At 40.4% G+C, this 14985-nt stretch overlaps 1 protein-coding gene across 3 annotated transcripts; it reads left to right on the forward strand.

Annotated features, from left to right (window-relative positions):
• Positions 1-228: 228 nt before the first annotated feature.
• On the forward strand, positions 229-13995 carry ACKR3 (atypical chemokine receptor 3). 3 transcript variants are annotated; one of them, XM_007421401.3, is made up of 2 exons: positions 229-548; positions 11915-13995. In XM_007421401.3, the coding sequence occupies exon 2, from the start codon at positions 11941-11943 to the stop codon at positions 13033-13035; it is 1095 nt and encodes a 364-aa protein (XP_007421463.2). In that variant the 5' UTR covers positions 229-548; positions 11915-11940; the 3' UTR covers positions 13036-13995. The 3 variants fall into 3 exon arrangements, with proteins under 3 accessions (XP_007421463.2, XP_087988996.1, XP_025027446.2); XM_088132870.1 differs by lacking the exon at positions 229-548 and adding an exon at positions 658-679; XM_025171678.2 differs by lacking the exon at positions 229-548 and adding an exon at positions 5787-5944.
• The last annotated feature ends 990 nt before the right edge of the window (positions 13996-14985 follow it).

Consider the following 14985-nt stretch of genomic DNA (forward strand, 5'->3'; position numbering starts at 1 on the left):
TAAGCGAGCCGCACCCGGGCCTGGAGCTGCAGCGCCGCGGGCCCGGGTGAGGCTCGGCAACCACGCGCCTCGGGGCAGGCGGGCCGGCGCATGGAGGTGGTTTGGGCTCCGCCGCTGGCCGAAAGAAAAGCTCTGGGGGAGGCGAACCGGAGTCCTTGGACGCTTGGGGCGGGTTTAGTTGGGTTTTTCTCATAGAGGAGACAGGATGCAGGTGATCATGCCCCGCACGCAGATGTCGGCACTGACGCTTGTCCTCTGCCAAAGGGGAAAAACGCAACTCTCCTCTTTCCGAGAGCTGCGATTGTGCTTTGACAGAGGGAAGAAAACCGCTCCGGCGCTGTTCCGTGCGAGCTTCTGGGCGGCGGCGGCGGCGGCGGCGGCGGCGGCAGCAGCCGATTAGCCGAGCTGCCATCTAGAGGCGCCTCTTCGAAGTGGGTCCTATATAACTGGGGAGGCAGCGGGCCGGAGGAGGCAGTCGTTTGCCAAGCCGCCCGTGAGAGGAGGAGCAGCTCCCTGCGCTCGAAAGGAAGGGAAAAGGCGACCTCGCGGTAAGACAATTGCTCGGCGCTCCAGGGCAGGAAGCGCGCTGGCCCGGCGGAAGGGCCGGCGGCGGCGCAGCGGGGCGAAGCAGCGCCAGCCCCCTCGGCGGAGGGGAGCAGAGGCTCAAGGCTTTGGGCGGGTGAGCGAACAAAAGCCTCTCCGGAGGCCAGCTCTCCCGGCTGCTTTTGTATCTGGGGAGGAGAGGTCCACTTTTCGGCGGGTCCACTTTCGTGGTCTATGTCAGCTTTGGACGCTGCTCCTTTCAGAGTCCAGTCTCGGTCGCCTTTGTCGGGAGAAAAAGTCCCTCTTCCGGAAAGGGACCCCCTTAGCCCTTGAGCCCCCTTCCTTCCATGAGGCTCCGACGGAGCCCCGTGATAGCAGAAACGGCGCCTTCGCTTGTTCCGGCGCGGGTGCCGCGACTTGCTCAAACATGGCTAGACTTGTCCGAGTTGTTCTTTTCGAGAGATTTTACTAACTTATTTACTATTCCATTTCTTTGCAATACCCTTCATTTAGCTCCACAAGCAGCTTATGGGCATAAACATTGCTTTTCAAGTTCTCTCCGTGTCTTCTTTCTTTCAGTATCTTAAACCACATATTCCTTACTCAGAACGATCTCAGTTCTGCAGCCTGATCCCATGCGAGCTACAACACTTGCATTTGGTTCAGACTTTATGATGCAGCTGGAACGCAGGCGTGCTTTTGGAGTTACGATTTCAGTGGCATGCACAGTTAGATGAGTGCACATATAACTCAGGTTAAAATAGGACTTACTTGTAGTAGAATTGCATGAGGTCAGGCTTCCCAGCTTCAGTGCTAAGCCCACCTACTGAGGAATCATGCTCATTAAATACACTGAAACTTTTAACCAAGCTTTCTTTGAAATGTCACTGAACATTTAAATAAAGGGAATCTGACAGGGAGGGTAGCCATACCAAGTATCTTTTGACTCTCTGCAAGTTTGGGCAGTTACAGGCTCTTTCTTAATAACAAAGTTATGTCAGTGATGGTAGTTTAGTCACATCATAGGAAATCAGCCATGTCAATCCTGAAATCACAGGCATACTTACTGCCAAGAGAATTTCTACTGAAGATGGTGGGATTGACTTCAAACCAAACATGCATTTAAATCAGACCACAGACATTTGACAAGTGAGGAAAACCTAGGAGCCACTCTTGCCTATGCCTTGCAATATTGTTTAAGAATGCCTTCCAACATCTACCAAAAAAGAAGATCCAGGTTTGTATTGTCATCTGTTGGGACAGGCACCCCTTGCTGACAAGGCATTCAATCACATTGGGAGTAGAAGGGCAATAAACAGTTTCCCGTGCAACTTGGAGCAGTAATGAGAGTTGTAAAGTTATTCTGTTAGTTGCTAAAAGCAGAATAATGAAAGTTTTTAAAAAAGAGAGAATCTGAGTAGCTCATTAAAGGTTTTATGATGCTTTGAAAGTATTTGGGGACATTCCCAAGAAGTTTCATTCTGCAAAATTACAAGGTTAGTTATGAGAATTTTTGGTTTCTTTAATAGTTTGGATGTAGCCATTGAGTTTATTGAAGAACAAGTAACAGTTGTGCGAGAAGAAAGCTGCACAGAGCAATGCTTCTTTCCCTTAAACTTGCCATCAGCAGATACTCAGGGACAGCCTTTTTCTATGGACTCCATTCTTACACTGCATATTACAAATAGCCTGCTGAGCTACAATAAATGAACTACTATAAATGAAATGCATGCATGAAAAAATAAATGTCACATGGTTTTCACAAGGACACTTTTTCTTGTACAAGCCAATATATAGTTTCAAACCAAGAGCATATTAATTATAGTTAATAACATATAAAGAATGGAGGAGCACCATTATTTTAAAACATCTAATGCCATTTATTAATAGCCAGCAGCACTGCCTATAAATCTTTTATAATAATGTCTTAATGGTATCAGTTGGGACATAGCTCTCTTTCGTTATTCCTATTTTCAGTCCCAGAATCAAAATCTGGATGCAGTTGGTTTGATTGTTTTGTGAGCAAGAAGAACTGAAGGAAATAACTTCAGAGGATAATAGTTAATACTTTGGCTATGTGTATGCACGTTTATTTAGAAGATATTGAGCAATTCTTCAGCATGCTGTTTAGCTGAGCTGTTTGTCTGCAACACATTAGAATTCCCAATGAGACGTTATATGATGCAGGATGTGTGCTGGACAGTATTTTATCATCTCCTTTGCCAGACTCCTTTTTAAGCTGATTGATTAGTGCAGCCTCTGGATGCACAAGCAAATGATGTTATTGTCACTTTTGCTTTCTCCAGAATTATCATATAACAATTCCAGTGCTCCTTATATGTTAAAATACCATTGCTTTTAATTCAAAGGTACAAAAGGAACAGGTAAACCAAGACATTTCAAAACTTCTTACTTTAAAAAATGATTCTGTGACAGTGGATTGAACAGAAGGTTTATGCTATACTCTTGCTTCTGAAGGTGTTGCTTTTCAAATTTCAAATGTTAAACATTTTAGTATAGTCCAGTTAAAATTAAACGGCAGTTAAGCTTCATGGATTGGCATGCATGGACCAAAGTATGCCCAATTCTGTCTATTTAAAATCAGTGGCACTTAATACTTACCTTTGGCAGGACTCTCATCATTTGTGACTATACTACCTCTTGACTATTTTACTTTTGTCCTTCTTTCTCTTTGTATCTTTCTCCTTCCATCAGTTAAAGAACTCTGAGCAACTTAAAAGCTTCTGAATTCGTATAACAACAAAAGCTATCCCAATAACATTTTGAATTTTAGCTTTCCTTTTATGTGCCAAGTATGGGACTGTCTAATTACCGTTATTACATCAACAAATACTTCGTGAGTCATTTGTCAGGCACCTCCCATATGAAGTATTTGTGTGTACAGTCAGTTGAGATAGATGTATCTGTGCATTTAATAAAGAAGGCAGAATTGTATAGTCCTCTCTGAAATGCAGCATTTTGCATGACACTGGAAATGATTGATTATCCATAATGTTTAGAGTGGTTTGAAGTTGTCAGGATCGAGTTCTATAATCTAAAAAGTCAGTAGAATATTCCAGAATATCCCATTTTAAAGTTAAGTTAGCCAGATCAGGTTATCCCATTTCCATTATCCTTTATTTAATAACATGTCAAGATGGACAAGGTGAGTTATTTTGCTACTGTATATAATTTGGTGAGGGCAGTAACCTCCAGGCTCAGGAGTACAGCCTTTTGTCTCTATAGAAAAAGTGGGAGAGAAGGAAGATGAGGTGGAAAGTAATTTTATGAGCCAGCAAGGACTTATTCTGATGTGTGAAGAGGAGGAGAGAATCAAGGAAGAGGGAAGAAATCCATGTGCAGTTTTCTTCACAGATCCTTTCTGCTTGACAGGATAATCCAGCAACCTGATCTTTCTATTATTCAGCCCTCTGGCTGTTCGTTTAATCGCAGAGGTACACCAGTTCCTCCGTCTGCCATTCTCCCCCAACCTTCTTTCTAAAAAGAGAACTTGAACACAGAAAAGTAAAATAGATCAGGCCTCTCTGCCCTAGCCAAACACCCGGCTCTGATTACTTGAATAATCCCAGACAATAGCTAGACTGGAGTTCTACTTCAGTAATCTTTGGACATGGCTGCCCCTGATCTTGCATGTTGATAGCTAATCCCCCTGACAATCAGAATATCTCATTTTTCTGGCTGTGGACCTTTTTCACTGGCACGCAAGTGCTGCATAGTCTCTTGATATAGTTACAGATTTAAATGTTCAGGTATGTCTAGAATTAAAGCAGGCTAGGCAACACAAGATGATGTAGTAACAATGTGAGCCTCCCAGTCCCCAAGGAGTTACAATTGCACTGCATTCCGTTTAGCTGGCTCACTGAACTAGGCTTTCTTGCTATTTTGGGGTGAGCCCAGGCAGAAGGCCAGCTTATATTCCAGTCTTTCACAGGCTGTCCCACTAGGAAGAGAGGCATGTAGTTTGCCAGGACATAGCAATTCATTTGATTATTGATTTCGCTGAGAGTTGTTCCTGGCAGCCCCATCAACCGCCTGACAGCCCAAGGTCTTTTCTGAGCACATTTGTTAATATTCGCTCTTCAGTTCTCTTACATTAGTAAGAATGGGATTCTTTTAGTAGGACACTTTAAGGGTAATGAACTGTTGATTCCACAACATTAAACCAAGTTAAGTGTTAATGTGCTTGACTAAATTGGATGATTTCTTTTCAGTCTCTATTTCAACTGTAATGACAACCTAGTGCTGCCAGCTGCACTAAATCAGTTTGTGCAAACCAAAGGAAAAATGGTAAATCTAATTAAGTATGCATTCAGATTCCATTTTAAGTTTGTTTAAATTTAATTTAAAATAAATAGAACATCAAAAGAAAAAAAGAAACTTACAGAATACTAAAAGCAAAGAACATGAGGAAATCAGACCTTGGGATGTAAATTTTAAGAGAACCAGAAAATATTAACATCTATGTGGAATATTTCTAGTCTAGTGCAATAAAATTAACTGACTTTTTTTTCCTAATACCTCTTCTTCCCCCAGATGTTAGAGCTGTATGTAAGCAAGTAGACTAATGGACTTTGAAGGGTCAACTAGACCCACCACCTGTTTAATGCAGGAATTCATATGTTCCCTAACATTCAGCTGGAATGTGCCTTCCTATAACTGAAATCCTTTGTTCTGTGTCCTGCCCTTTGGGATGATAGAGAACAGATCTTGGCCTTTTCTGTGAGACATCTTTCTTGTGTTTATAATATGCCTACTCAAGGCTAAACAGGCCCAGCTCTTTCAATCTTTCTTTGTAGGACATAATTTCTGGCCTGTTGATAACCCTTATTGTCCTTTTCTAAACTTGTTCCAAATGCCCAGAACTGCACACAATATTTGAGATGAGATCTGACTGTTGCAGAATAATATGGGAGGATTATTTTCTAACATGGAATTATTATTACACATGATTTGGAAATTTCTGCTGATACTCAAATTTGCCTTTTAAGTTACTCATAGATGTTGACTTATATTCAATTTGTAATCAATTATTATTGGTCTATCTTTTTTTTTAACAATTACTATTGTAAAGCTAGATATTTTCTATTCAATACTTGTACACTTTGTTTCCTAAATGAATAACCCTATGCTCACATCAGTTAAATTTCATTCTGTTTTCAGCCTATTGCTCTACCTACCAAACTATCAAGATTGTTTTGAATTTTATTTCTGTTTTCTAGGATATGGGCTATCCATGGAATTTTCTGTTATCTGTAAGATTGATAAGCTTCACCTCCTCATCTATGTCATTAATAAAACTATTTGATGAGTAGAGGCCCCAGAAATGAACCGTATGGTAGCCTACTCAGTGCCTGCTTTTAAAGTGATGAGGAACTATTTGGTGAGCATTCTTTTGGATATGACTTTTGAACCAGCAATATATTCACTCAGTTTTTATGCCATTCAGTGCACACATAATTAGCTTGCTGATCAGAATGTCATGGGATCCTGTATGAAATGTATATTATGTCTACAGCATTCCTATAATCTTTCTTTAAAAAAAAAAAGATATAAGGTTAGTCTGATGAGGCCTTTCTTGAGAAATCCATTCTGACTTCTGATAATTACAGCATTATGTTAAATCTTTCTTTTTTTTCCTTTGAAGAGAGAAATAACACACCTCCTGTCATCTGGCTTCAGGTTTTCCTTTAAAAAAAGTTTCAGCCCAGACTACCTGGAAGTTCTTCTGGAATCCTAGGATGTATATGTTTGTTAGTTCTTTTTTGACTGGAGAAAGAGGTGGACTACTCAAAATAGAACTGTAGGGACTGCAGCACCCTTTATAGCTAAGGAAATTTTAGCTTAGTAAATGCCTAGATGGGAGACTATTAGGGAACCTAATATGTAAACTTATCATGAGCTCCCCAGAAAAAGAGTAGGATAAAAATAAATGAAATATCATTCTTTTCTCCAGTCTTTCTTCACAGTAAATAGGATTAGGAACTTGTGGGCGGGGGGGGGGGAACTTTTTCTTTTGGTTATGACTGTGAATTATTATAGCTTCCCATATAATTCAGTGGTTGTGATTTATGTCTTTTTTTGCCAAGCCTTCAGAGTTATTAGAATTGGTGTCATACAAATGGATGTCATATAATTGGTGTCATACAAATGGATACAAATACGATTTTCTAGTGTCAACGTTAGATCTTGTAGAAAGCATAATGTCCACCAGACAGGGATATATGATTTAGATGTCCAAATAAAAAAAGCATTATCTGTTTTTAAATTATATTGTCTGAGTTTCAGGCCTCTTCAGTCTGACATCACCACCACTGGAGTGTAACACCAATTCTGGTTTTAATTTTGGTAAAGGGGATGTTGACTCCTGGATAGAATCTAATGTTGGGCAGGTTGTGCCAGAACACCTGATATATCTGAGCAGGTGGCACAATATTCAGAGGCGTGTTATCAAAGTCAGCCTAGTTCTAACTTACATCGAGGAGCCCAGTATTATATGTCTGTGTGGTGCTCACTCACATAATATAATGGGAAACAGCATTTGTCAAAAAAAAAAGGGGGGGTTGGCTTAAAATATTTTGTAGGGTAAGACATAAATAAACAAGGACAAATCTCATGTCCAAGAGAACTGGACACATCTTTATCAGATTTTGTACAGAGTAGTTCATGTTGGAGGTGCACTATGGCTTCTGTCCAGGGTCCTGAGCCTGAGGTGTAATCTCTGCCTCTCCCCAAAAGGCTAGAAGACAGAAAACCAAGTGAATTGTTTCGGGGCCAAACTCATATGAAAGCAGGCAACCCCTTCCCCAAAGTTAAGAGCAAAAAATAAAGTACAGAGAACAAGACTATGGAGCCTTCTCCTCACAGGTTGCTTATTTTCTTACCACTCCCATCCTCAGTTTTCTCCTGAGAACACTTTCATCTGAGGGGAACTGAACCTCAGGGAATAACCCAGCAGTGTCCTAACTGGTAGAGCTGTGCCAGTGTACAGCCTCTACTAGATTGTGGCAGGATTTGGTCCAAGCACAGTCTCCTCCTATTTCTACTTTTGCTCCTTGGAAAGAACCAATAATATCTAAAAACACACTTTCAGCCCCCATACTTTATTCTTTGTGGAGAGGTGGGGGGAAACTTTGGGAATTGTGTGCAGTTCTCGTCATCTCACAAAACAGATAAGTTGCTGTTGGGTACTGTTTTTGAAAATAAAAGATGCTACCTTTTTATACTCAAAATTGAATTGGGTGGAAGTATATTTTAAAATATAATATTTGCTGACTAATCAGTTTAAAAATCACAATATAAATATATACATTTATTTATACCCAGATGTACAAACACTGCTAGTCCATAGAAAGATTCAACCAGCAATCAAAGCTTTATAGAAGAGTTGTTTTGATAGACTCCTTGGTAGAAGAAAAGAAATGGGCTGGATGGGTCTCCTTTAGTTAGAAAAAGGTACTGCCACTAAGGAAGTCTTGGGCTGGCAGCCTTTTTACCAGGTGACATTCTCAGTAGGATATTTGGGGACAACTCCCTGGCAAGAAGGGGCTCGTTCCTGATTACACAAGACCTTTAACTATCAAAGCCAGCGCTTTACGTTTAGCTTAAGACTTCATTCATAGCCAATGTGGTGCTTTAAATATTGGTGCTGCAAGAACACTAATTAAGCCCCTGTAGTTTGGATCAGCTGTACTTTCTCAACCTGTTGGAAGGCTGATCAACATACCAAGAGCATCACAGTGGCCTAGCTTGAGCTTACCAAGACAAGGATCGTTATTTCCATGTCTTTTTAGCAGGATGTCAGAGAGGAGGATGGATATTCCACAGGATTCAATTAACTTGAACATATGAGGGTTAATTGGTTCTATAACTCTCTGCATTGTGGCAGGAAGGAAAAGGAAATGACTGGTGCTGTTTGGAGTTTATTCCTCCTAACTAGCCATCTCTAACTTGTTTGCATTTTTCCCCTTTGGGTCAAAGTATTCTTTCTCTAAATATTGCTTAGACACCCCCACCCAAGGATGTGTATGCATTTGTACAGGGTGTGTGTCACTAACACATAACACAGCCTTTCAGATCTCTTTCTGGAAAAGGAATCACCTACCCTCTCTTACCTAAGGCTTTTAAAGAAATTGTTCCAGTTTACCTTTTCACCAAGGTGACAAGAGAAAGCTGTTTTAGAATCCATGATGTTAGTACAAACCCAACATTGAAGTAACAATTAATAAATATATTTTTATTTGAATAACTACAGTGAGGATACTGCATGGAAAATAAGATGCCTGAACCAAGTTATTGTGTGTGGCTACACACACACTAGCAATCATTAATCTGCAAACAAGGAAATAGAGGGACAGAAATGTGAACAAAAGTGAAAGAACAACTACAAAACAGCTCTGAAAAGAAACACCTTCTCCTTTTATGTTTCTGCCTGTGCTTTCCCTGCCAATTTTTCTGTTCTGGTTCAGTTCCTCCTGGACTTTTGAGCTGAAAACCTGAGTCAGAGACTCATTCAGAAAGTCTACTTCTATAATACTTGCTACATTCAGGACCTAGGGTCATCCTTACTCCAGAAAGAGATCTCTAACTGCCTCTCCCAGTCTGAACAAAGCCTACCTCCCATTGGAAGAGGATAGTGTTTTTATAGAGCTATAGGGCTATTTAGAAACACCATAAGGCCCTCAGGTCCCTCAATATATAATATAGCTTTGCATACACATAATTGTACCATTTTGATGACACTATAAAATGGAGTGTTTGAGCTAGCGAAAGTAATTTTCTTTGTTTTCTATACCTTTGCTAGATGCATAGTTAGTAATCATGGCTGAATTTCCATTATGATAGACCGACATTTGAATAGGAGTTCAGAGATTACTAATTTTGGGACTAGAAATGTGAGTTTACTTTGGGGCTACCATACTGGGGCTGCAAATATCTGGGCAGTCACAATAAGAAAACAAAGAGTTAAGAATTTTCTCTTTGTTGCCATTTGGTGGTCAACTAGATTTTTTCAGCCCACATATGGTAGCCCTAGTTTATTCAATTAACATATGCTGTGCCAAAGCCAGAAATAAATGGTCCATGGTTTAATAAAACTCATTCTGGGAAATGAATTCTTGGAAATTATAGACCTGGTATGTCAGAAAGTTTTTAAGTCTTCAAAAGGCAAGTATTAGAATTCAGAGTACAAAATCAGCCCCATAAAAATGTGAATCATTGACCTTATGTGTTTATAGAGAAAAAATAGTTGCTAGCATTTCCAGTAAATACAATAAACTCCTCTCTGTATGCCAGGGAAGGCAATTTGGGGCTCTCTAGATGGTTTGGACTTCATGCTTGCAAGGATTGATATGAATGGATAAATGGTAAGGGACAAATGTGTTAAAACATCTGGAAGGCACTAACTTGACTGTTTTTTGTCTATATGATTGTCAAGCCTAAGCTGCCTGTGCAACAGGAATAGTTTTTAATTTAAAGATCTAAAGGTGATGTCGTTCTGAAGAGCTCCACCAATAGGAAATCCCAGGCTGTAGGGTAAAGAGGGAAGTAAAAAAAAAATATGTCCCACATTGCCAAAAAAATTACATGCCATGCAATTTAACTTAGGAATTCTTTACCTTTTGGGAGGCTACAAAATCTGGGCTGCAAAGATCTGGACACCCACCAGACAGCAGGAAATAATAGTTTTCTGCATCTCTTTGCCACCACCTAGTGGCCATCTGAATATCTGCAGCCCAAATATCTTCCCAAAAATCACAGTCCAGTGGGCAGCTGTAAGTGCATGAATGCATACCAGATATTTTCTTGTCTCTATCTCACCTTTCCTGATTCTTTCTCAGATGATTGTTAAACTTTCCTGATGTAATTGCAATTTATTTCAACATCTGACAGTAAGGAATCTCAGCAAATACTACACATATGTCTGGAAATGTGCTGGCTGCCAGATGGAAATTTAATAGGAGAAGATGAGAGACAGTATCAGCTAAAGATGGAAAGTTATTTTAGCTTGTGGCATAAGGCAGGAAGCTGATGTCTGGCACTGTGCCACAATCCAACTGCACCCCCTTTTCCAAATTTTGGAAAAGCTGTCATCTCCTGAATAGGAGGCCACAATAAGAGCTGGCCTGCAGGAACAGTTTCCTGAAGACCCTAGAGCTTTGCATACATGCAGTAAACAATACCCTAATCAAGGACCTACCAGAGGGAAAAAATAGAACAAAACCAAACCCACAGCCCCACCAACACTGGCAGGGCATGCCACAGAGAGCAAACCCCATTCCATTCTAGCACTGAAGATGTTACCTAGCCAGGTAATGAAACGTTTGCAAGAAAACAACCAAGCTCAGAGAACTCCAAGGACTCCACACTTCCCTTCCCTTCCCTGATGAGAATAGAAGAATCAGAATTGTGGGAGTGAGAGAAGACCCCAAGGGTCATCTGGTCTAACCTTCTGCAATGTGTGGGGCGTTCTGTGTTTTGTGTGGAAGACACTTGGATTCTGAGGACAGTATAGGATTAATGTGGTTTCAGATTCCCAAGGGTTAATATCACCCCGGCAGGTAAGATGGGAATTTCTTAAAGCTGTTTACAGTAAACATGCTTCTCTCTGTCTTTCTTCTTTGAGTCCTAGAAACATTTCATCCAAGATAACACCCCTGCTTAGCCATGCTTGTTATTTCCACTAGCATGAAATGCAGGTCTGTATGTTATGAAACAGCCTGTGTCCCTGTTGCTTCAAACCTTGCCTGCTGGCAGACAGGCTGGTTGTGTGATAAGAGCTGTGTCCACCCTGCGCTGTACCTGAAGAGAGGTGAGCCTCTCACATGCTTTTCTAGGGCCAAAATAGGACCTATTTCTGCAATTGCCTGTCTCTGTTTCATTCCATCTAAATGTTTAGTTTTCCTTACATTACTTTCCTGACATTAAAACTTTCTACATTAAAACCTTTTTATTTTAGAGGCGACTTTGAGAATCAGAAGACTGAGATCCTTGAATAAAGAGTTCTAAAATAAAGATAGTCTACCCAAGGTTCTTTGTCCTTAATGACCTTTGCATTTTATAAATAGGGACAATATTCAATGAAATATCATATGGAATATCTGTTAAAAAGTGACCAAAAAGCCAATGTTGTTGTTTCATTTGCATACAGTTTACCACTGTGATTCTTATTCCACATCTGCAATTTGTTAAAATTAGAAGTAATTACACAATGGCATGTGTAACATTCTGCCTAGCCAAAGCCTGCAGTACTTTTGTGGAATTCATAAGTTATTTGACGTAAAGGCAACTGCAAATAATGGATACTCTTTGACTAAACTGTTCATGCTGTCTTTTTTGCTCTTTCTTTTTTCAGATTAATTTCATCAACATTCATCTGCAATGAATACTGTTGATTTGCCTCTGATATTTGAACTTGTGGAAGTGGAGAATCTCACTGAAACCAATGTGACCTGCAACAATGGAGACTGTATCACAGTGGACTCCTTGTCGTGCCCAAATGTGCTTAGCAAAAGTGCTCTGCTCTATACGCTCTCCTTTTTGTATATCTTTATTTTTATGATTGGCTTAGTGGCCAATTTTGTGGTAGTCTGGATGAATTTTCAAGCCAAAATTACCAGCTATGAAACTCACTTGTATATCTTCAACCTTGCTGTTGCTGACCTCTGTGTGATCATCACTCTTCCTGTCTGGGTGGTCTCCTTTGTTCAGCATAGCCAGTGGAACATGGGGGAAATCACATGCAAGATAGCTCACCTTGTGTTCTCCATCAATCTGTATGGCAGCATCTTCTTCCTGACATGTATGAGTGTGGACCGGTACCTTTCAGTTGCTTACTTCAAAACTGCCAGCAGTGTTAAAAAGAAGAGACTCCGTTGCTGCATTTGCATCTTGGTATGGCTCTTTGCCTTCTTTGCAGCCCTTCCTGATACCTACTACCTTAAGACAGTTTCCTCCAACAATGAAACCTACTGTCGTCCTGTCTATCCAGAGGAGACTGCAAAGCAGTGGCTAGCTGGCATAGAGCTAACCTCTGTTATTTTAGGTTTTGTCATTCCCTTTCCTGTCATTGCTATTTCCTATTGTCTTCTAGCAACAGCTGTATCGGCCTCTAATGATCAAGAGAGGAAGAGTAATGTGAAAATCATTTTTTCCTATGTCCTCGTATTCCTTGTCTGTTGGCTGCCATACCACATAATTGTCTTGCTTGACTTCTTCTTGGCCTTCCATTTCATACCCTTCAGCTGCCAAATGGAGAACTTCCTTTATGCAGCCCTTCACGTTACTCAGTGCTTCTCTCTGGTTCATTGTTGCATCAACCCCATCCTCTATAGCTTCATCAATCGAAACTACAAGTATGAACTCATGAAGGCATTTATCTTTAAGTACTCAGCTAAAACTGGCCTTACAAAACTGATTGATACTTCCAAGGTTTCAGAAATGGAGTACTCTGCTTTGGAGCAAAATGCTAAATGATCATTGCTTTGCAAAAGACCTTGCTGGGGAAGCAGATAGCTCCTTCCCTAGTTACCTTGACTATACTATATGCATTTTACAGTATATATTTTTTTAAAAAACATATTTTGCAGTTGTACTGAAAGATAAATATATTTAACCATGTATTTGAACAACATTGTGAGTATAAAATGCTGTAGTTTTAATATTAGGTCTCCAATTTTCTGTTGTAAGAGTAGACTGCATAACAAATGAAAATTATATGTATTTCTGAGTTGCTCTTCACAAAGATTTTGTGACAATATAGCTGTAATATAGTTTTTAAAATATTCATTATTGCATGTTAATATGTTTCATGACCTTGGTCTATTCGTTTCTTTCAGTGCCTCATCCTCCTATTTGTAAGTTATTTTTTAAATACTATCTTTGAAAATAAGATGCAAGTGATATGCTATTTGTGTGGGTGTGTGCGTGCACGCGTGCACATGCGCAGGTGAACCTGATATTTATTTTTAAATTCTCTTTTGAATCAACCTCAAGTATTCCTGGTGACTCCAATATAGTTTTGGAGACAACATTATAGACGTGGTTTGCCATTGTTCTCTTCTTCAGTTCCTTTTCTACAGCTCTGAAATTCCCTGGAAGTCTTCAATCCAAGTAGCAATCAGAACAGATTCCTACTCAGACAAAATAATATGCATCTCTGAATTATAGCTGTCAAAGCCAAATCACAAAAAAAGGCTTTCATACAGTATCCTACTTGTGAGGTGCCTGTATCAGCTACGAATGGATTCAAAATATTGATGAACCGAGTGCATCCAAAGTAGGCTTTTATCATGCAATTCCCCTGCCACAATCACATAGACTTATTGTGTGTGTGCGCGCATGTGTGTGCATCCAAATGTAATTGATCTCTGTAACCCATTTGTTCTCCTTTTTCTGATCCTAAAAATATCCAATAAACAGATGTGTTAAGAATGCTTTGTCTTCTCAAGTAAGATACTTTTTTGTTGTCATTATGTTGTAAGCTACCCTGGGATAACCTGGTTTTGGAGGATGGCATATATATTTCAAAAAGAATTTAAATTTTTTAATCAAATGTTTAAAAGTGAACAAATAATTTCACAATAACACATGTACTTACAGCAAAAAATGAGAGTCATGACAGCAGAGTGCCTTCAAGTCAGACCCGGATTCACCCAGGAACTAGGAATTTTTGGAACTCTTTAGTCTTTTGGACAATTCAGTGGCATGGTATATTTGCTTACATTCAAAACTACATTGAAAAGAAGAAGTAATTGTCACAGAAGGTGTGAGCTTTTCTCTGGGTTTGATCTCCTGTTGCACATTTTGTGTGCCTCTGGACTGGACTAGGAAGTTTTGAGGGCAACAAACTGACTTGACTGTCACCTTGCCCCAGCATCTGCCACAAATTCTGTGCAGAAGTAGGCCCTCAGGAAGGCCCTCAAGCCTCCCTCACCCCCAGTCAGATCAGTCTGCAGCTCCACATGGTTCTGCTGAGCCTCATCCCTTGGGCTGGCCCTTCCGTTTGCACCAGTTGTCTCCCAGGGAAGGGATCCCGCTCCCTCCCCTTTCAGCCACGCTCTGCTACTGAACTCCACTTGCTGGGCTTGGGGCTGCTTCTGTGCCCACTTGGATTGGCCCTCCAGTGACCCCTCCTAGTTACAGCAGTGGAAGAGAAGGAAGTCCTGTTGTTTCCTTTCACGAGGCTTGTTTTGCTCCCCAGCAGGGCAAAGTCATTTACTTCATGGGCAGGGGCACGTAGGCAGAAATCGGCCACAGGCAGCCCAGTTCTCTTTCCGTGACCGCAATGCCTTCTGAACATTTACAGCTTTCTGTTAGTTTCTTGATCTGCCACTAACTGGATGTAATTAGATGAAGTATACCTTACAGATTATGCCTCTGATATTTATTGTGTTCTGTTTGGTTAACTGAAGTTTTTAGTCATGA

The sequence above is a fragment of the Python bivittatus genome, unplaced genomic scaffold (assembly GCF_059951505.1).
Source record: "Python bivittatus isolate LINGU-HERP-01145 unplaced genomic scaffold, Pbiv_v1 ctg000020_np1212, whole genome shotgun sequence".
NCBI lineage: Eukaryota > Metazoa > Chordata > Lepidosauria > Squamata > Pythonidae > Python > Python bivittatus.

Excerpts from the sequence above, each read along its gene's own strand:
- ACKR3 (XM_007421401.3), top strand. The coding sequence starts at position 11,941 with ATGAATACTGTTGATTTGCCTCTGATATTTGAACTTGTGGAAGTGGAG.